This window comes from Portunus trituberculatus, chromosome 17 (assembly GCF_017591435.1).
Source record: "Portunus trituberculatus isolate SZX2019 chromosome 17, ASM1759143v1, whole genome shotgun sequence".
In the NCBI taxonomy this organism is placed as follows: domain Eukaryota; kingdom Metazoa; phylum Arthropoda; class Malacostraca; order Decapoda; family Portunidae; genus Portunus; species Portunus trituberculatus.
The window spans coordinates 30,362,652-30,386,133 of record NC_059271.1 but is presented as its reverse complement, the minus strand read 5'-3'; the positions used below and the strand labels follow the sequence as shown (position 1 = coordinate 30,386,133).

General features: G+C 38.2%; 1 protein-coding gene across 1 annotated transcript; it reads left to right on the top strand.

The window, feature by feature from the left end:
- Positions 1-1,668: 1,668 nt before the first annotated feature.
- Positions 1,669-22,460, top strand: LOC123505025 (ATP-dependent RNA helicase has-1-like). Its single transcript, XM_045256037.1, has 9 exons — positions 1,669-1,929; positions 8,277-8,534; positions 9,258-9,401; positions 11,157-11,333; positions 16,984-17,121; positions 17,968-18,128; positions 18,891-19,043; positions 21,583-21,750; positions 22,060-22,460. The coding sequence occupies exons 2-9, from the start codon at positions 8,279-8,281 to the stop codon at positions 22,246-22,248; spliced, it is 1,386 nt and encodes a 461-aa protein (XP_045111972.1). The 5' UTR covers positions 1,669-1,929; positions 8,277-8,278; the 3' UTR covers positions 22,249-22,460.
- Positions 22,461-23,482: the final 1,022 nt, after the last annotated feature.

Here is a 23,482-nt window from a genome sequence, read left to right as displayed (position 1 = left end):
CGCATCGCAGGCTGGCGTACCTGCGACCCTCCAGGACGTGGTGCAATTTCTGCTCGAAATCCGGGCCGAGGTCAAGGACTTGAGTGTGAGCGTCACTACCTTGGAGCGACAGTGGGACCCAGTAAGCCCTCCGCATCAGTTAGTGCCCGCCCCTGTGCAGCCAGCGCCCCAACCTGTCCGCGAGAACCAGCCCAGGAAAGTGCCGGCCAGTCCCCGGCCCCAAACAGTGTCTGCCCCTGTCCAGCGTGTCCCGCGGCCCCAGATAGTGTCTGCCCCGGTACAGCCTTCATTCCAGTCTGCCCCTGATAGCCTGCAGCCCTAGAATGTGCCGGCTAGTCCAGCCACCAGCCCCAGTCCAGACGTCGCTCCCACCGGCCCTGGCCCAGCCCCTGTCTGTGCCGGACCGCACTACGCCTCCGTGGTCTGAGTCCTCCTCTGCAGAGGCGGACCTAGTATTGGACTCTCATGACATGGACGCGGATGAGGAGGAGGAGTGGGTTCCTCGGACGTTTGACCAGGTATGTACAGGCCGATCTAGCCGCTATGACCGAGGAGGCCATTCGGGTGAAGCAGATATGGCAGTCCCAGGTTTGCGGTGCAGGAAGCTGGTGCAAGACGTGTGGCTGGACGTGCTTCAGCTCCACCTCCTGACTGACGCTTATATCTTGTCTGTCCAATGTTTAAGGAGTGGCCGGCAGAATCCGACCTGCTTCCTTGTTGTATACGCTTACAACAATAAAGTAGGGTGACCAGATTTCTGAGACAAATTCCAGGGACATTTCAGTTCAGGGAGGTAAAAACATGTAGTGGTTTTGCACTGGAAAAACTAAAACGGGGACACTACCCGTACCATTTCTAAACCAGCAATCAAAAGTTTCTCTCGCTTTATTTACCCAAGTTGCAAAGAAAAAAAAAATCTCTACCTGATGAAATATCTGAGATCATGAACACCCATTAGCTGTTAAAATGTGTCCGCCATACACTTCACCGTCTTCAAGGAAACTAAGGCCTTCTCCTTATTCTTGACATTCTAGAAAAGTAATGATAAAAGGACATAATTATCAAAATCAAAAGGAAAAGTTTTTTTTTTAACGCATCAAGTGATCTTTCAGTTACAGAAAACCGGGGACATTTCCGGGGACAACAGTAGCCGGGGACAGGTCACCGAAAATCGGGGACTGTCCCCGGAAACCGGAGACGTCTGGTCACCCTACAAAAAAGTCATCAATCAATCAGGGTTGGTGATAATGTAAAACCTTGCCTAACTCCATTTTCACGCTTTATAACCCAGTTTGTTTCTATATCCCCTAGTCTGTATCTAGCCCTTATGTTCACATACATACTTCGCACTATGCTAACTATCTTTGCACTCAATTCTGTCTTTGCTAAGACTCTGCCTGACATTTTTCTTTTCACCCTGTTTTACGCTTTCTCTATATCCAGAAAACTAAATATATGTTTTTGCGCAACAGTGATAGGCCTAAGCGGAATCTATCAGTGCCGCGTCTAATGCTGCCTCATATAAACTTGCTAACGTACAATTTACTACCATCCATCCTTTTTCTCTCAATGAATTCATTCACTACAAACACGTTTTCAGTTCAACGACAGCGAGAAAGTGGTCCACCAAGCACCAAGATCAAGAGCGTAAAAAAAAAGAACAGTAACAATAATAACAAACAATAACAAACACGTGTCAGAGCTGTTTCTAGCTCAAACCATTGTGACACTTGGGCTCATAACTAAAGATCTTCGCGGCCCTAACAACAACAACAACAACATTGTGACACACAGCCTGCACGGCCTCAACAAACCCCCAAGAAGAAGACAAATCAGTGCTATATTACACTAAAATATTCACAAGAACAAGAACACTAGTTCTATGTATATGTTCTCATAAGAGACTATATAATAAACCTTGTAACACAAGTAAGCAAAGAGAGAGAGAGAGAGAGAGAGAGAGATTTGAACCAGTAATTGAGTCTGTGATATAAACAGATAATGTTTACTGTTGTTCTTTTTCAGTAGCTCGTGACATGACTAAATGTTGTGATAGTGTACTCACTGTACTTCACCTAAGAGTATAACTTTACTTTATTGGTGATAGAGGGAGGGTGAAGCCATTTCCAGTTAGGATACAAAAAATTGGGTGAAGTTAATAGCTTACCTTATTAGGAGACTCAGTTGGTTGGGGTTCGTAAAACTATAAAATAAATCCTTTCTCCCTTTCACCACCAGCTTTCTCCCTAACACCAACAACCTTTGGGACCCTCTGGGAAAGCAAGGAGTTTTGGGTGGGAAAGCCAAAATAGACCAAATTTTGCACTTCCATTAAGAGTCTTAGGCTTTATTTTGCAAAGCTGGAAAACAAAATCCAAAAAAAAAAAAAAAAAAAGTACTGCTGAAATACTTTGTGAAGTAACCAAACTTAAAACCCTTAATCTAACCTAACCTACAGTAACCAGTCCATCTATAGAATAATGTCTTGTACCTTATGCAAACCACTCTTATATGCTTAGGTAGTGTTCTTACTGTACTGTATGTTTGAACGTTTTAATGCACCTCTTATCCCACCGATATGTGTTAATACATCTAAGTACTTTTTCCGTAGCCTTTATCAGTTTATTATGGATTTGTAACTGGTCAGGATAGAGGGGTTGAGAGGGAATGGAGATGTCCCTGGTAGATTAGATAAGGGGATAAGGTTTAGTTAGTTTATGTTGGATTTCATCAGTATTTGGGGATTATTTGGGCTTCTTAGGTTTTTTGGGGAATTGCAAAATTTAATCAATTTTGGCTTTCCCCACCCAAAGACCCAGCTTTCCCAAAAGGCTCCAAGCTTGTTGGTGTTGGAGACAGGGATGCTAGTGAAAAGGAGGAATGGCCTTATTCTACAGTTTTACCCAGATCTGTCTTCCCTCTGGTTGCCACCTAGGGACATATCACTGATTGTGTTTTGAACTGAATGTGTGTGTGTGTGTGTGTGTGTGTGTGTGTGTGTGTGTTTATATTTACATAGTTGTATTTTACAGGGTTCGAGTGGGGCTCATAGTGACCTCTCTCCATTATCTACTTTTATCCAACTTTCCCCTAAATATATGCACATTTTCTGCTGTTACAATCTCTGTACAGCCTGTTCCAGATGTCCACCATTCTATGTGGAAAAGTAAACTTTTTTATTCCCTATACATTGACTCTTCATGATCTTAGAGTGTCCTCTCATCTGTGTATCTTCATCATCTGTCAGTGATACCAGGTCTTGTCTGCCTATCTTTTCCATATGTTTCCATATATATATATATATATATATATATATATATATATAAGAGGGGAAAGCTGGCCAAGGGCAGTAAAAATAACAAAAAAAAAAGGCCCACTCAGTTGCTAGTCCCCTTATAGGTCCAAGAGAGTTAGACTAACCAAAAGAAAAGGATAAATGTCTTGAAACCTTCCTCTTAAAGTTAGTCATCACAGGAAGTTGGAAATAAAGTAGATAGGGAGTTACAGAGTTTACTAGAAAAAAGGTATGAATGACTGAGAATACTGGTTAACTCTTGAATTTTAGAGAGTTGGACAGAATAGGGGTTAGAAGAAGAAGAAAGCCTTGTTCAGTGAGGCCGCAGGAGAAGTGGGGGCATGCAGTTAGCAAAATCAGTAGGGCAGTTAGTATGAAAAAGTGGCAGAAGATAACAAGAGATACAACATTTCAGTGAGGAGAAAGAGGCTGAAAGCAGTCAGTCTGAGTTGATAAGATATAAAGCTTTTGATTCCACCCCATCTAATAAAACTTGAGTGTGTGGAACCATCCTATGGAGATGTCCCCAGTAGATTAGATAAGGGGGTAAGGTTTAGTTAATTTATGTTAGATTTCATCAGTATTTTGGGTTAGGTTAGGATTTTTTTCCAATTTAGCCAAATATGGCTTCTTAGGATTTTTTAGGATTTTTGCAAAATTTTGTCAATTTTGGCTTTCCCCACCCAAATAAACAGATTTCCCCCAATATATAGTCTCTCACTTCTAGTATTCCTGGTATTAATCCATCTATCTTTGTATACATACATCTTAGTGTCTTTCTCCCCCTTCCCAGACATATAATTTCCTCAGCCTCCTGTCTAGCAGTCTCCAGTAAGATTTCTCTTCATTCCCTGACCTCTCGTTTTTTTCTTAGCTTCACTTCTCATTTCTTTCTCTTTTTCTCTTTCTTCCTGGTTCATATCTCTCCTTATCCAAATATTGTTACATTCTGTCTTTCCAGCCAGCTTTCTGGTTCTTGTTAGTATTTCTTCTACTCCTACTTCTAATCTTATTTTAACTTTTAATGGCCTTTTCATTCCCTCTTTATGTTTTCCAAGTCTATATATTTCTTCTATTTTTTTCTAGACTGTTCTTCATCCTGAACCATTGAAATAATCTGCTGAACCATCTTTCTCTTTCTTTTCCCTCACAAATTTCACTGGGTTTTTCTTCTCTTGTAATCCATATATAACCATATATTTCTTTATATCTACGGTGTCTCTCACTAACTCTTCCTCTTCTTTAATCACCTGTATCATTGTATCTTTCGTTTTTTTCTCGTATTTGTCGTTTAACCACTTTTACAAAGTTCTCTTTTCATTCTCGGGTTCTTTTTTCTATGCATTCCTCCACTCCTCCAGCTTTGTTTCATTTATTATTCCTTCTGCCCCTACATTAGTGTCCACCTTTTCCTTTAGCCCCTCCAGTGCCACTTCATACACTTACACTTGTCCTTAAGTGCACTGTTTTCCTTTTTTATTTCATTCAGAATTTTCTTCATGTCATTGTTCATTTTAACAGTATTCTCTAGTTTATCGTATTTCTCTTTCAGTTCTCTGTTTTTTATAAACAGCTGGTCATGCTTTTCAAGTATCCCAGCAATCATCTCCCTCAGACACCTAATTTCTTTTTCTACTGATATCATCCCTATTTAAAACCGCGTGTGTATTTACCTAATTGTATTTACCTAATTGTAACATACGGGAAAAGAGCTATGCTCGTGTTGTCCCGTCTCCATATCTATTAATGTCCAGCTTTTTCTTAAAATCATGAATATTCCTTGCGTTGACCACTTCCACGTCTAAACTATTCCATGCTTCCACCCTTCTATGAGGGAAGCTATATTTTTTCACATCTCTCCTATAAGTGGCCATTTTAGTTTTTTCCCATGCCCTCTCGACATTCTTCCATTCCACATACACAGATCTTCCCTATCCATTTTTCCATGCCAATCATCACTCTGTATATTGCTATCAGGTCTCCCTTTCTTCTGTTTTCCAGGGTTGGAAGTTGCATTCTTTTCAGTCTGTCTTCATAAGTCAAATCTCTTAAGTCAGGCACCATTTTGTTGCAGCCCTCTGTACTTTCTCTAGTTTCCTTATGTGTTTCTTTAAGTTCGAGCCCACTGTATTGTTGCATATTCAAGCCTCGGTCTTATCATTGCAGTAATTATTTTCTTCATCATTTCTTCATCTAGATATACGAACGCCACTCTTATGTTCCTCAATAAGTTCAATACTTCTCCAATTATTTTGTTTATATGTCTCTCTGGCGATAGGTCATTGGTAATTGTCACCCCAAGGTCTTTTTCTTCATGACTGGTTTTATGTCTTCATTTCCTATCTTGTACATACTCCTGATTCTTCTTTCACTCTTGCCAAACTCTATTTTCTTGCATTTTGTCGTGTTGAACTCCATTTGCCATGTACAGCTCCATTTCCATATTCTGTCCAAGTCTTCCTGGAGTAGTTCGCAATCTTTGTCACATCTCACTTTTCTTAACAATTTTGCATCGCCTGCAAATAGGCTCACATAACTGGACACCCCATCCACCATGTCATTTATGTAGACTGCGAACATTACTGGTGCCAACACTGATCCCTGTGGAACTCCACTCTCCACCAATCCCCATTCTGATGGTCTGTCCTTAATTATTGTTCTCATTTCTCTTCCTACCAAAAAGTCTTCCATCCATTTTAGTAAACTGCCATGCACTCCTCCTACCATTTCAAGTTTCCAGATCAGTCTCTGGTGTGGTACCTTATCAAAGGCCTTTTTTAAATCCAGATATATTCCATCAGCCCAACCATCTCTTTCCTGTATTACATCTATCACCCTCGAATAGTAACATATCAGGTTTGTCGTGCATGAACGCCTTTTCTAAAACCAAATTGACACTCACAAAGTATGTCATTTTTCTCCAAGAAGTCTGTCCATCTATTCTTCACCACCCTCTCACACATCTTAGCTACCACACTTGTAAGTGACACTGGTCTATAGTTCAATGGGTCTCTCTGTTACCTGATTTATAGATTGGGACAATGTTAGCTCTTTTCCAGTCTTGGGGCACTACACCTTCCCTTAATGAGGCATCAATTACTTCACAAACTTTTTCTGCCAATTGCTCCCTGCATTCTCTTAAAATCCATCCTGATACCCCATCAGGTCCCACAGCTTTTCTCACTTCTAAACTCCCCATCATGTTCTTGATCTCCTCCACAGTTACTTGAAACTCCTTCATAATCCCTTTCTGTTCCATTACCAGTGGTTTGTCAAAAGCAGTCTCCTTTGTGAATACCTTCCGAAAGCATCCATTCATAGCCTCTGCCATTTCCTGGGATCTTCACTGCATACTCCATTTACTTCTAAACTTTCAATACTTTCTATTTTTGATGTTGTTGTTCACATGTCTGTAAAAAGCCTTGGTTGGTCTTTACATTTATCAATTATATCCTTTTCTTGTTTCTTTCTTTCTTCTCTTCTAATCAACACATATTCATTTCTTGCTCTTTTGTAACTTTCCCACTGCTTAATCCGTCTTTTCCTTCTCCACCTCTTCCATGCATCCTCTTTTCTTGTTCTAGCCTTTTCACATCTATCGTTAAACCAGTCCTGCTTTCCAACTTCTATGTTGTCTTATTGGTACAAATTTTTCTCACCTTCTTTGTATATTTTTATAAATTCCTTCCACTTTTCATTTGCTCCTTAGCACTCTTGAATTTCATCCAATTTGTCTCTTGAAAGAATTTCTTTAGGTTTCCAAAATCTGTCTTGGCATAATTCCATCTTCCCACTTTATATTCTTCATTTCTTCTAGATTTCTCTTCGTCTATCACCTTGAACTCCAAAACTGCATGATCACTCTTGCTAAAGGGCACTCCACCCTCATCTCCTCAATGACCATTGGCTCTGTACTAAAGACCAAGTCCAGTCTTGACGATGCTCCCTCTCCTCCAAACCTAGTATCTTCTTTGACCCACTGAGTTAACACATTTTCCATTGCCAGTGTCAATAGTGTATTTCCCATGTTGTCTCTGATCCTTCCATTGACCAGTCCTCCCAACACACCTCTTTACAATTAAAATCTCCCATCATTATAGTTCGTTCACAGCCACCCAACATTTCTTCCAGACATGTTCCTGTATCACTTATCATTTCTTCATATTCCTGTACTGACCATGCATTTGTCTTAGGTGGTACGTACACCACTATGTAGTGCCTCTTTTTTCCTTCATTAGTTTCTGCTCTGATCTTTAGCACTTCTGCCTTTCCCATACCTTTTTTCACTTGATCCACCTTTATATCTTTTTTAACCAGCAACATCACTCCTCCTCCCATCTTACCTACTCTATTTCTTTTCCAAACGTTATATTTCCTTCTCCAACCTTCATCAGGTCTTCTCCTCTCTCAGTTTTGTTTCAGTAAGACCCACAATATCTGGGTTCTTGTCCTCAAGTAATCGTTGAGTTCTAAAATCCCCGATATCACTCCATTTATGTTGGAATACATTACATTTCGCTCATATGTAAGTTTCTTTAGTCCTTTCTTGCTGTACTTTTCTGGGTTATGAACCACTTCCTCAGTCTCATATCCAAGATTCTCCAGAAAACTCTTTCTTCTCCTCTTCTGTCCTCTCTTCATTTTTTTTCAAAGCCTCCTTTCTCAACTCATTTAACATTTCTCTTCCTTTTCACCGAGATCTCTTCTCAACCAAATCTTCCTTGTTGTTTCCTGCTGGGCTAGCCTCCATGACTTCTCCACCAATTCATCTACATCCTTTTGTGACTTAAGTTTGATTCTTATTGGCCTCATACCTTCTCTTGTGAACTTTCCAATTCTATGGAAGTCCTCTATTTCTTGTACTAGGTCTTTTCCCTCCCTGTGTGTGTGTGTGTGTGTGTGTGTGTGTGTGTGTGTGTGTGTGTGTGTGTGTGTGTGTGTGTGTGTGTGTGTAAGAAAATAATTAATAATTAAATTTCAGTTATGGCTGGCAGTAGTATCCTTACCAACCATTCACTGGAGTGGGTGCAAGAGAAAGGCTGGTGCTCTCCTGTTACTGTGGACACACTCACAGCTTTGGGCTACAAACAACTTACAACAATTCAGCTGCTTGCCCTCCCACAACTTTTGACCAAAGCCAACACCTATATTCATGCTCGCACTGGCTCCGGAAAGACACTTTCCTTCTTAATACCTGCTTTGGAACGATTGAAAGCTATGGGATTCAAAAATAATCATGGTATGTCAGTATTTATGCAGTATTACTATGAAAAACATTAATCAGTGTAACATGCATTAGACACATAAATAGAGATTGACCCATGGAGAATTTTGCCATTTATTCTGATAAACTAGTAAATTTGGCTACTGTGTAAAAGTTCATTAGTCCACAAATGGAAGTTCACTGTTAGCACAATTCAGGGTACTTCTTATGACAGAAGAAGGCAACTTCAAAGGTAAAGGTTAGGATAAAAGATTGAATGTGTGAAAAAGGTGTTAGTATATGCAAACTTTTTACTCGAATAAGCAAGAAAAAAAAATTTGAATAGAAAGAGATGGAGGCTCTCAATGGACAATATTTCCACAGGTACCAAGGCATCAGAAAAATAGATAATGATTGAAAGTACAATATATATTTGAGAACACATCATGTTAGAGTTATATTAATTGTGGATGAAATTAAGTGCATATTATAGAAACAAAGACTGTTGAGCAAGAAACAAATATTTCAATCATAGGATGTCACCTCTTTCTTGATCTGTCATTGTCTATGCTTATTACAAAGAACTCCACTGAGAGTGTGTGTGTGTGTGTGTGTGTGTGTGTGTGTGTGTGTGTGTGTGAGAGAGAGAGAGAGAGAGAGAGAGAGAGAGAGAGAGAGAGAGAGAGAGAGAGAGAGAGAGAAAATGTATAATTTCATATATGAACACTAATATTAATAGACAATTTTTCTTTGAATTAGGAGTTGGAGCACTAATAATATCTCCTACAAGGGAGTTGGCTCTACAGATTGCTGCTGTTCTTAACCCACTGGCTGAAGCATTTGGCTTCTCAAGCATTACAGTTACTGGAGGCACCAAGGCTAAGAACATATGCATCAAGAAGGGTAATGTTGAAACTAGAATAATTATGAAAATATAATGCAATAAACCCTGCTTAAGTCATACCCAAATAGGTTATATATTGGATAAGTTGTACACTTTCAGATTTTTCTTTTATGTTCTATCTCGAGTGCACCAATAGGCATTTTTACCCTTTGAATAATTTTAATCCAGTTGACTTATATACTGGCTAAAATATCCCTAATAGCTCTTACATTGTCCCAGTCATTTGAAGAGTTGTCTGAACCATGTGAGATGCAAAGTGGGCGTGTATGCCACAGCACTGCTGGAGCCATGATGACTTAGCAGGCTTACTCTGTAGCCCTTATTGTTGCCTTTAATTCTACCATGGCTTCTAAGAGCAATACTGTGTCTTCTACGTCAGTTAGGAAGTTAAGGATGCTGTCGGTGGTAAACAAAATGGCTGTTTTACAGGATTGTGAGAGAAGCGTGAGCTGTGTGTGTGTGTGTGTGTGTGTGTGTGTGTGTGTGTGTGTGTGTGTGTGTGTGTGTGTGTGTATGCCACATAGGTATGTGTGTGTGTGAGTGTCATGTATGTAGTACCTGTTTACCTAATGTGTTACACAGACCATTTCAACTATTGATAATGTATGTGTGAAATGTAAAAAAAAAATCCTTTGAGTAATTCAAATTGTCAGATAACTTTGATTGGCCCTCCCCCTATTGGTATGACTTATGCGGTGGTTATACGTGTATATATATATATATATATATATATATATATATATATATATATATATATATATATATATATATATATATATATATATATATATATATATTCATGCACACACAGTCAACTTTTGATTGATTAATGTGAGGGTTATGTTCCTGGAGACATTGTGTTATTCAAACATAATAATTTTCCCGTAGAAAACAGTGGTAAAAGGGGGGTTTATGTTCCTGGCCACTGGGAAAATCTTCCTATTTTGGGGATTTTGTTACTAAAACTTAAGAAAAAAAAAGGAGACTACTAATGCATCACCAAGTCAAATCTGTCATGGAACACTGAAAACAAAGCAAGAGATGAGGAGGTGCCTCACTTGTCTGCTGCTGATCAAGCTTCAAAGTTCCAGCATTGCCTTTGCAATGGTGCTGGATAGAATAATTTCTTCCCTCATTCACTACAAATTATTCTTTCACCAAAATGTGTGTGTGTGTGTGTGTGTGTGTGTGTGTGTGTGTGTGTGTGTGTGTGTGTGTGTGTGTGTGTGTGTATATATATATATATATATATATATATATATATATATATATATATATATATATATATATATATATATATATATATATATATATATATATATATATATTATGTTGATTACTACAATAATAATTTTATTGAAATAGACAACAAATGTTTTGTAGCTTTTTTTATTGATTCCACATAGAAGTGACCATGAGAGAACATTTTGATGAACAGAAATCAATCTTTTTGATGAATGCAGATAAAGATTGTCATTTAAAATGTTGTATATTTATTAAGCTTAACCCACAGAAAAGCAATCCAAGAGCTAGATAAAAATGTCAGTAATATCTTGAAAATATCAAAGGCAGAATGATTTGTAAAACATACAATATAAGAATTGACTGGCAGTGGTGGCAGTGATAGTTAGATTCTGAGATGGTCAGCTGCTATAAGAATTGAGATCCTGAAACCAACTCATCCACTATAGAAACTTGTCAGTAACATTGTGCTGTTTTTGTTTTGAGGAGCAATGCTTGATACCTTGTTGCAGGGTACATGTTTGTTATTGGAACTCCTGGCAGATTGGCTGAAACTTTGATGGAAGAAAATATCCCTCATTTAAAAGTATGCAACTTGAAAATGTTAATCTTGGATGAAGCTGATCGACTCTTAGATGATGGTTCACATACCCAGCAGCTAAGAAGAATAATCTCTGTTCTACCTACAGGTATTGTAAAATTTTATTATTATGTGGTGTAGAAAAAATAGTGAAAATCTTTGGATAAGGATTACAATAGGAAATTAATTGATGATTGTCATAGCTTATAGGCAATGGAACAAAGCATATGAGAAGGAGAATAACTTTCATGATTTTTGCATTTAAAGGTATGAGATAGGTCTAGATCAGTGTTGCCAGATGGCGATAATTATCGCAAAATGCGATAATTTGGGCTTCCGTGCGATAGGCGATAGCATGCATGCGATAATGCGATAATTTTCGAAAATTCGTGACATATTGATAAAAATAAGAATTTCTACCTTTCCTATATTAAGGGATTTTTCTTCCGTAAAATTTTCTCTTTCCTAAAATTGGTATTGAGCCAATGGGTATGAAATGGGAGGCTGTGACGCGCCGTGTATGTGTACGCTACGCGTCTAGTACACGTGAGCCTCAGTACGGTCTCTGTCTCACTCCCTTCAGCAGGCAGTTGATTTCCATCCGCGCAGAGGACATACAAGCATTCCCGAACCGCACACACTCTGCAGTCTTATCATGGCTGATAAGTATTCCAGTGGGACTAGCGAGGAAGATAGTGCCAGGGGTGGTGGTGTAATTAGAAAGAAACCTAAACGGGAGCGTAAATATAGGAGAGAATGGGAGAAGAAATTCCCATGGTTAAAGCCCTCTATAAAGAATCCGTATAAAGCAGTGTGTCATAAGTGCAATGTTGAACTTACAGCTGAGATAACCCCAATTAAGTTACATGAAAAAAGTGCTAAGCATATACAAAACTGTGCTGCTCCTTCTACATCAAGGACAATAGCCGAGGCATTTGCTAGTGCTAAAGGACAGACGAGTAAAAGTGATGCTGTAAAGGCAGCTGAAATCAAAGTAACAGCATGGATGATGGAACATAATATAAGTTTCCTTGCAGCAGATCATCTGTGTGATGTTCTTAAGGATTGTTTTCCTGATTCAGAAATTGCCAGAAACCTGAAAATGAAAAGAACCAAGTGTCAGAGTGTATGCAAAAATATTCTTGCCAAATGTCACAAAGAGGAATTAGGCGAAAAACTGAGGCATAACAAATTCAGTATTCTAGTAGACGAATCTACAGATATTTCTACTTCCCAGAATGTGTGCATAGTGGTACGGCTTGCTGAGGAAGCGGCAGTAGTAAGCAAGTTCTGGGATTTAGTGCCAATATTCAGCAATGATGATCCTGAAGGAGCCAATGAGGGAGCAACAAGTAACAGAATATTCTCCTCCATCATGAAATCACTTAAGAATTATGAAGTGCCTGTGTCTAATATAATTGGCTTTGGGTCGGATGGGTGCAGTACTATGATGGGTAAAAATAATTCTGTGAGCAGAATGTTCAAAGATTTGTGTCCTGGTATTTACATTATGAAGTGTATTTGCCATTCGGCCCACTTATGTGCCTCAGAAGCTTGCAAAGAATTACCACAGGAAGTAGAACAATTAGCACATGATGTTCATAATTCACTGAAACACTCCTCAAAAAGACTGGCTCAGTTCAGTGAATTTCAAGAGTTTTCAGGTGCTGTGAAACATAAGATTTTGTCACCATCCCGGACACGTTGGCTGTCCCACACAGCTGTTGTCAAAAGAATTCTAGAACAGTGGGGCCTCTCCAGCTGTACTTCACAGACTTAAATTTGCAGCAGTGCAAGGAGACGAACACAGCTGTGAAAAATGCATGTGAAAACCTCCATAATCCATTTATAAAACTGTATTACTGCTTTCTGGATTCTGTATTACCCAAGTTCACTCAGCTAAACCTTCTGTTTCAGAGTGAGAGAGTAGTTATAACTGACTTACACGGTCAGGTGTGTGATTTATACAAGCAAATACTACTGATGTATTTGAAGCGTGATTATGTTATGAAGACACCTCTCCATACTGTTGACCCTAGAAATGAACGTGAGTTTCTTATGCTGGAACAGATTTACTTAGGAGCATCTACAATAAGGAAGTTATCAGAAAATCCAGCTTTGGAGAAGTGCAAAGAGGAAATTACTAGATTCCGTGGGAAGTGTAGAGCCTTCTTAGCGACAGCTGCGGTGCAGATAAAAAAAAGGTTTGACTTTTGTGATCCAGTACTCTCAGAGTTACACGTACTGGAACCAGCATCTGCTCTAGGTACTTGTGGATCTCGTGTGCCTAGTCTAGTACCGCTTGCAGTAAAACTCCCTCGGATTATAGACCAAGACGATTCAACTCTTCAACAACTGGACGATGAGTGGAGGAAACTGGGAATGGAAGATCTTCCAGAAAACATAAGAAACATGAGCACGCAAGCAGAAAAATAAAAGATAAGCATCCTGATAAGTTTTGGTGCACTTTAAAGACTTTAAAAGATGATGACGGAGCACCAAAATATAAATGTGTATCTGATTTTGCCCTCGGTTGTCTCTCACTACCTCATGCTAATGCTGACTGCGAGCGCTGCTTCTCAGATATTAATCGTGTGAAGACAAAAGACAGAAACAAACTTCATGTCGAAACAGTGAGGGATATTATTCTTGCGAAGCAGAGTGTCGTCAGCTCAGGAAGCAACTGCACCACTTTCAAGCCGTCAAGAATCATGGTCAGGAATATGACCTCAGCTATCTTATATCCTGCCGGAGAGGATAGATCTAATGAATCTCCTGATCCGGGTATCTTCATGGAGGAACTACAGGATGACTAGTAATTTGGTAAGTACTAAAATGTGTCTACTTCTCTACTGTATATCCCGGTATAGGCCTACAATATTTCTCCATGTAGAAAATTCTTAATTATTTCCTGTATATCATATCTCATATTTGAGGGGGGATTTTTTGTGTGTGTCTGCCAAATGTAATTTTAACAGTTGTACATACAACAAAGCTTAACAGGTGCGAACTCAGTCATATGATTGCCTGTATTAACATCTTAGGTAAAGTCTGTTAACCCTCTCTTATTCTGTTATATGTGATAATGTTGTCATAATAATTTATGTATTTGAAATATAATACCCTTATTTAAGTGGGTGCGATAATTCTTGTTAAAATGCGATAATTTCAACGTGCCATGTGCGATAATTTGGGTTTGAGAATCTGGCAACGCTGGTCTAGATATAAAATATCCAGTGTGTTTGGAAGCTGGGGATAGTTGCATATATGCAAGAGAAGTCTTAACAGTAAGAGATACATTACTTGAAAGAGAGCATTTCATAAGTACACAATGAATTAATGAAAGTCCATGTTAAGTTATTTCAAAGTATTTGTGGCCAATTGGCATAAAAAATAAAGCTATATGATAGTGGATAAAAGCAGCATACTTTTCAGCAAAGTTGTATGGCAATGATGGAATAATGGAGGAAGAGAAAGTTAGGATGAAAGAGTAAAGGATAAGAATGAAAACAATTAGAGAGGGATCTGTTAATGTTAACAAATTATAAAAGCTGCAAAATCAAGTTACAGAGTTTGTTTTCAGTGTGTGACAGAAGGAAGCTGTAGACAAAAGTTACATAGAGAACAGTGGTGAAATACAGAAAGATCAGAGATATAGATGTTGATAGAGCTACACAGACAAGCATCTAGGAAGGTGAAAGGCATGTATAGGACTGTAAGGTGGAATAATCAGGATATAGGGAGCAATGTGCTACTATGATCAAAGACTAAGAGTGTGGGCAAGTTTTTTTTTTCACTCCTCCACTCATCAATGTGTAATCTTCTTTAGTAAAGAATGAATATTAGTAAAACATTTAACTGTTCCTAATAATTCAATAATTTTGCCAAAGACCAACATAAAATAACGAACCTTACTTCAGTTACTTTCTTACTGCCAGCCAAAAGCTTGGGTAATCCCGTCAATCGTACTTGCGAGTAAAACGCGCTCAAAGTTAAACACTGAAAACGCGCATGAAATCAGTCAGAATATATAAGTACTATACATCAAATGAAAGATCTCGGGTAGTTCTATTTAGTTATGGTGGTTTTCAATAGTAAATCCGAAAATATCGGGTTCATGTCCGTATTTTTTTTTTAGCCTATTTCCGTACCGGTAAATTCTTTTTAGGTGAAATAGTTTCTAAGGTGCTAGTTAGGAGTGTGTGAAGATTTCATGATGACAGCTGCAAAACTCGATTTTATATGAATTTTTTTCGAGCGAAAAATAAATAATTTATTATTAGCGCAACTTTCATTCTCCTTCCAAGTATGTTTCATTTTTTATTATTGTTCGTAAGGGTTGACTGAAGGTAAAAGTATGTATTTATGCATTGTCTTTACCTAAAATACAATAATGAAAGTTTCTATTAATTTTTAATTATTGTTAAGAAATATTTTTTTCTTATCAATTTGATTTTTATGACAAAAATAAATGATGGTTGGCTCTCATCCTTTACACTGGCTTGAGACACTTAAGTTCATTATCAGGATCAAGGTTTCTATGATCCCAACAATGCCCTTAGCGGAATTTCCAACCAAATAAATCCCCCTTCAACCCACCAAGTAGGGTTGACTGAAAGCGCATGATCTTCTCTGCAGGCACGTCCTTCTCGGCACACCACTCCTTGAAGAGGTCGTAGCAGCGTTTGTGAGAGTAGCCAGGAAGAAGGTAGACGTGATATTGGCTCTTCGCACGTGAGTAGTGAGAGGTACACTTGGGCAGGGACATGATGTGGTCGTGGACAAGCTGCATCACATCGTCAGGAGTCTTGTTGTGCGGTGGTGCTTTCTTCCCACGACGATCAACAGGGGCCACACCAGTCCCTCCCATCCTCTTCAACACGTAGGACACACGCCTCTCACTGATGCTGTGTATGCTGAGGAATGCTTTCTTGCACACCACGGTCCTCATGTTGTCCACATATACAGCATATTCGAACGTCGCCTTCCTCCTGCTGTTGGGTCCCACACGTGGATCGCTGACCTCCCTTGAGATCACCGCCTTGGACAGGTAAGCAGACTGGGCGTTGCTGTCTGCCATCTTCCAATATCCACTGAAGATCTCCTGCACAGTGCGGTCTCCAAGCATGGTAAAGCAGGCCTTAGGACACTCACATGGCTCCCCAACCTTACGAGCAGCCACAACCTTCTTCGTTGCCAATCTCACGTACTCCAAACCACTGTCTCTCCTCTTTTTGGCAACAACTTTCTCCCACTGAGACTTATCAGCCTTCCTTTTCTTCTGAGGGCCTTCATCAGGCTGATGAGGCGCTTCCAAGGCTGGGGAAGTTGAAGGGGCGCTGGTAGAAGCCATAAGTTCAGGAAAAGAGGAGCGTAGGTCTTGCCGTGGCGAGTTAAAGGGCAACGGCCGCGACGCACGTGGCGAGGCGTGGGTGTGACGTCATGCGCTTACGCGCTGCTGATTGGCTGGCTGCCAGCAGCTGTGAGTGTGGGGATATGGCAAAACCGCTCGGGATACAACATGTTAGTCTCGACTTTCCCTGTCATAATTTGCGCGACTTTGCACCTTGTTTTAGGTGCCCAAATGGTCGAGTTTGGCTTGGCCGACCTTAGCATACGACTTTTACACCCTTCCCCTACACCGAGCAACCGTTAACTCAGAATCTCAAATTTCCTGGGTTACGACAATATGGCACGGGGTGCCTCAATTGTAGAACATAATTTTATTGTTGCTTATAGTTTTTATGTTTCTCTAACAGAACAGGTTCAGAAGGTTCTTGTGAGTGCAACAGTAAACTCAAAGTGTCAAGAATTGTCAAAGGAGATCTTCATGACAGACTTTTCACTCATCACAGCTGAAAAGTATGGTGCCTTCACTACATCACAAGTAAAACAAAGTAAGGAAATATAATGCATATACTTACTTGCATGTGGCCTTGTAGTGTTATGGTTAGAATGCTTGATTCTCTCCTGTGAGTTGTATGGTGTGAATCCTTAGCCATAAGTTGATTTGGGATTGCTTGTTTATATGCTATGTGACTTGTATATCTGGCTAAAGTTGCTCAAAATACTAGCAATTTTAAGTGTAGAGAAAAGCCAACCACCTTGTTTCCTCAGTAGGTATGTGCAGAGTTTGTGAGTAAGTATTTAAGTATTTGTGTCCAAGTGTTGAGAGCAAATTATCATAATGTTAAGAAGCAGATTACATAGGTTAGCCTTAATAAATCATAAAGTTAAAGGGACTTATTTGTATTTTTTCAAAAGAACTAATTATTATGTATTTCTTGGTTCACCTATTGATAATATATTTTCCACTTCAAAATATTTAGCATGTGTGATTCTTGTTCTTTCTGTACACATAGCTAAATCATTAAACCTGCCAGTTATCATATGTATTAATGGGGTTAGTGCCAAATGTGCTTCTTGATATCTCACATGTTTGGCTATTTCCCACAGTCATTTTTACCTCTTCCCCCACCATTTTCCAGTACACACTAGCCATTTCATGCTATCATTATCAGTTGAATTTGTTTTACCACAAAGGATGGAAAAATATATTTCCTATATCAGCTTTCTTTTGACTAAGTTGATAATTTTCTGAACTTGCTAATGGTAAGTCTTCCAGGTAACAAACTTACCTTCTTAGTTACATGTAAAAATAAAAATCATAATTTTCAGAATAAAAAGAATAGTGTTAGAAAGACATAAGCATTCCATTGATTATGGGTGTTCTATTTTTTCAGAGTATCTCTCTGTGCCAGCAAGAGAAAGAATATCTATGCTGATAACAGTACTACAAACATTGCAAAAGAAGAAAAATATTGTATTTTTCAATTCCTGTCACTCTGTGAAGTTCCACTATAAAGTTTTACAAGAATTCAAGCTTCCTGTATTCTATTGCATGGTAAGATTTTTGCCAGAACATGTTCAGCATACTGTAACCCCTGCTTAAGTATACAGCTAGAATTTATAGTATTTTTAATAGGGAAATCTGCATCTAGAATATTAAAAACACCATTGAAGTTTGCATTGTTATGTACTTCACTGTCTACCATACTTCAGTGTTGGTACAGATTCAAATCCTTCTGAGTATTTTGGCATTTACCCTAACTTTACATTACCTTGATATTCAGTTCAAAGATTCTCGATATGGACACTCAAAATCAGTGACTTCTCTTTTATTGTTTTCACTTTTCATTTTTATTTTTGTTTACATTTAATTTATTTTTACTTGCACTGTCAAACACATGTACCTAATTTTGTAGGCTATTCATTGTTGGCAGTCTGAACTATATTTTCTGAAAATGTAACTATTCAGTCCCCATAAACCTTGATTTTATTTCTATCATTCTATATCCTATAGCTATGACCTGGGAATATTCCATCATACAAATAATTAGATTCTTGCAAAGAAGCTGATTAGGTGTTATATTCTCCTTGAGACTGGCACCTCAGTGTTGGAAATGAACACAGATTTACTGAAGATTGTGAATGCCATGGCATTTACTTCTGTTTCCTTTGTTATCATCATGACATGAAAGTATAATGTAAAGCAGTTCTCGAAACTTTAACAGAGGCTGCTGTACGGGAAGTCTCCACTTGTTCTTCATACTATGCTGATGATCCTTCTGTACACCAGTATTTTTCTCATTCCTTTAAATTTTAGGGTCAAGAAAAACAAGCTCGACGCAGCAACATGTACTCAAAATTTTTGGAGATGAAGCAAGGAACACTCCTCACAACAGGCCTGGCAGAGCGTGGTTGGGACATTCCTTCTGTACACTGGATAATTCAGTATGATCCACCTCACAAGCCAGAGGTATTTCACCATTTTTAGACAGTTTTCCTCTTTTCAGAAAAAAAATCAACCTGGTATATTATATATATATATATATATATATATATATGAAATATATTATTCTGTTTAGTGCAGGTGAGGTTAAAAGTAAGAGCAACCTCAGCATCGTTTAGTTTTTGGTTATTTTTTTTTAATTTGTCTAATTAGTTCTCTCTTTGCAAGTGGTATTGGTCTGAGGAGCTGTCCGAAAGTGGACTTTGGGACATTTCAACCTGTCTCTAAGTTCATATTCAGGCAGTTTGAGGTGCGGGGTGTCTGGCGTGGCTTATAAGGGGTGTTGGTGGCTGGAGTCCGCATAGGCTTATTCAGTGCCTTGTCTTATTGGTTGATGAGGCATACTGGCTGTATTTATTGATCTCATAACCTGTAGGAAGAATTTGAAGACCTCTAGTTTGGCAATTGATGGTAGGCTTGTTCTCTGCTTTGTATATGACTTCTAGAAGTATCAGTCTACATTCATCTCTTTCTTTATCAAGCACAGTCGTGCTTTCTATGAGATTTTTTTGGGTGGGCACCATTTGGTGGTGTTCGTTGCAGTGGTTGTGTATGGCTCCATTTTTGAGGTGGCATGTTAGTCATCTAGATCAGTGGTTCTCAATCTTTTTGGGCTGCGACCCCTTACAAATTACTCCGACAGAGTGGCAACCCACTCCCCCAACAACAACGAATTTCTGTCAAGCCCTTTGAGGCATTTCGTTGTCTCCGTGTATCTGCTTGCCTTTCTATGTATGTATGTATATGTATGCATGTATGTATATGTATGTACTTAAACACGTATGTATGTCTCTCTCTCTCTCTCTCTCTCTCTCTCTCTCTCTCTCTCTCTCTCTCTCTCTCTCTCATCTTTAAAGGCTGAACAACTTACCATTACTAATGGGAAGGATGGGCTTGCTTCTCTCGCGATCCCCATAAATTATTTCGCGACCCCCCTGGGGGTATATGAAGGCTTTCCAGTGGGACTATCACGGAAAGTGCTAGTGACTACAGATTTTATGTGAAAAGAAATAAAATGTGGGGAATGATTTAGAAATTATATATATATATATATATATATATATATATATATATATATATATATATATATATATATATATATATATATATATATACACACACACACACACACACACACACACACACACACACACACACACACACACACACACACACACACACACACACACACACACACACACTCAATCCTCCGCTATTGCACTTAATTGGTGCATCTATCACTGTATGCACGATACCTGAAATCACAATAGCCAAAGTGAAGAAAGTGGTAGTAATTCAAATTGACACTAGGACCTCCAAGCTGTCATTTTTTTGTCACTTTTTGTCCATATATTAGTGTAAAAATGAAGAAATAATATGGTATAATAAAAACGTAATCAAGAATTATAACAACAACATACATTTTAAAGTATTTAATTTAGCATATTTGACGGAATATAGAATATACGGTGTATAAGATGCACACCTATTTCAGTAAGTCATATTCAGGAAAAAAAAGTTTATAGTGTATTTAAGCATATACTGTTGAAAGCAATCTAGCAGCACAATACACAAGCAAAAAACATTGATCTTTCCATGTGTTCCTCAGTTGGTCTTCTTGCTATTGTCGGGCACTTATAACTTTTTCCATTGGTGGTGACCTAAAAGGCCTTGCTGTTGCTCTATTGCCATCCTTTATGGCATAATCTACCACTTGTAGTTTGTAGGAGATTGTGTAGGTTAATCTTTTTCCTCCTGAGGGTGTTGATGTTTTTTGTTATTATCATGGACTTGTTACTCCTCACCATAAAATAGCATTGAGTCAGGGTCCTGATCAGCTGATATTTTATAAACATGCGTCACGGCCTCACAGGTTAGATTGCTTTTATTTTTACAATAATTCATTTTTAAAGTGACAATACTGGTAATGATAATAATACCAGCAATAAATTATTGATGTATGCATTTGCAGTTGGTAAAAGTACTGGAAAATGTTGTATCTTATATTCCATCAAATGTGGTACCCATTGTGGATGATTAGGAGTTAAGGTGGTTTGATAGATCCAGGAAATATTTCTCAATAGAAGTATATGGAGAAACTCAATTATCATGTGATATCATAACCAGGGAATTATTGAATGATGGGTACACAGTAGCAGTAATTTCGTGCATGATATAAACATGTGCAGCTTTTTAAATATGTACAATAGTAGAGGGTAAGTATATATATATATACTTACCCTCTACTATTGTACATATTTAAAAAGCTGCACATGTTTATATTGTGCACGAAATTACTGCTACTGTGTACCCATCATTCAATAATTCCCTGGTTATGATATCACATGATAATATATATATATATATATGTGTGTGTGTGTGTGTGTGTGTGTGTGTGTGTGTGTGTGTGTGTGTGTGTGTGTGTGTGTGTGTGTGTGTGTGTAGTTTGTTAGTATATGCATTTTGTCCAAATAAATTTTTTTCTACAACAGCACAACTTTTCTAGGATTATATCCATCGTGTTGGTCGTACCAGTCGGGGTGAAGGACGTATGGGTCAGGCTCTCCTTTTCTTGCGGCCTGAAGAATGCAAGTTTCTTGATGTTCTGAGAGGCATGCATGTGAAAATTGATGAAATAGAATTCAGTGGAAAGCTAAATGATATTCAGGATAAAGTAAGTAGGCATGTTGTATTCTTGAAATATCAAAAACTAAGCTATTAATTCTTATTAAACTGCTCAGAAAGCAGTAGTACTAAATATTCTGAGGTAGCTGACCCATATTCACTGCTTAAAATCTCCAACATGTTTGGTTTTTTACTTAACGTGAAGATTTAATGAACTTTTAATTCACATTTTATTCTTCCAGCAGGCCATCTTCCATATAGACTTGAAAACTTAAAAAAAAAAAAAAAAAAAAAAGAAAAAGAACACATAAGAAATCTTTACTATCTTCTGGTTATTTATTTATTTATTTTTTTTCAGGTGCAATCACTCATTGCAGACAATGTGGAAATTCAGCAGATGGGAAAGCTTGCATACAAGAAATTTGTGAGAGCCTATCAGTGTCATAAGTTGAAGAAGGTATTCGATATTCAGAAAATAGATCTCAAAGAGGTGTGTAATTCTTTTGGATTCTCTGAGCCACCATTAGAGCTAGGGAATTTAACCTAGTTTAGTGCACTGAACACATATAGACCTATTGAGCTTTGCAGTTGATTGAAGTTTGGGAGACTTCATTCACATGAAGAGAAAGGATAAGATGAGATGAATGAGAACATTGAAAAAGAGTAGGGTAGTAGATTTTGAAGATGTAAAAGAACAACACTGTAAGATTGAGATAGAGCGATGTATGAAGAATAGCAAATAAACTGGCCATAAACAGACAAGGTGAATGTTTGAAATTATTATTATATTTTTATTGGAGTTCAGCTTCACAGCTTTGTGTCGACATGTAACAGGCATCATATATGGAGATATGAAAGTGAAAAATCTTTACGTGTTTTGGTTACAGAGCTAGATTTAGGAGTGGGCAAAGAGGGCAGCTGCCCATGGGAACTCCACAATCTGGAGGCTTCTACAAAAAAACAACAACTTTATAACAAAATAACAAAGGAATTGAGTTTTATTGAGTTTATTACAGAGGAATACTGGAAAAAAGCAGGGTATTAATTACAGTTACTGGGTATTTAATATTATCAATTCATGATCATCATGAAGGAGGGTCAATCAAAATAGGACCATTGGTCTCCACATGGAGGCTGCCCAGGGGCCTCCACATGTCTAAATCTGGCCCTGTTTGGTTAAGGGACACTGAAACAGCAGAGATCTATGTAAATGAAGAGAAAAGCTAAAGTGATAGTTCAAAGGCAACCACAGACATTCCCCTTTATGATTTCCTTGACTTAACAGATAACATACTAGGCTTTTATGTTTATGATGTGTCTTGTTAAGGGTTCGATATCCATTACAGAATCATGGTCAATTTATACCTCATTCAGATCAATTTCTTGATATTTTTATTTTGTAAAGCAGACTATGATATAATTCCTAATAAAGGATTCTCCATCTTTGTAAGAAGATTACTATGTAGTGGATTTTAAAATTGTTATTGATACAGTGCACTTTTTTAACTTGTTGGAAGAGGGTGGGAAACTGTGTCCAGTAAGAAGATTGTTTATGAAGGTTGGGTGCGATACAGTGTAGAAAAAAAAAATATATATATGATGCACATATTTAAAATATTCTTTAGCCAGGAACACCGAAAGAGTGAAATGTATACAGTTATATCACTTCACATCCTGATGGACTGTGACTGCTCTTTTATAAAATGCACTGTTCTTCCCCAGTAAGTAGGTACATGAAATTGTATGTTCAAAACACTCATGTCTTCACCTTAACTCTATGA

Coding starts and splice junctions, on each gene's coding strand:
- LOC123505025 (XM_045256037.1), top strand. CDS start 8,279: ATGGCTGGCAGTAGTATCCTTACCAACCATTCACTGGAGTGGGTGCAA. Junction 8,535..9,257: donor GGGATTCAAAAATAATCATG/GTATGTCAGTAT, acceptor TCTTTGAATTAG/GAGTTGGAGCACTAATAATA. Junction 11,334..16,983: donor AATCTCTGTTCTACCTACAG/GTATTGTAAAAT, acceptor TTTCTCTAACAG/AACAGGTTCAGAAGGTTCTT.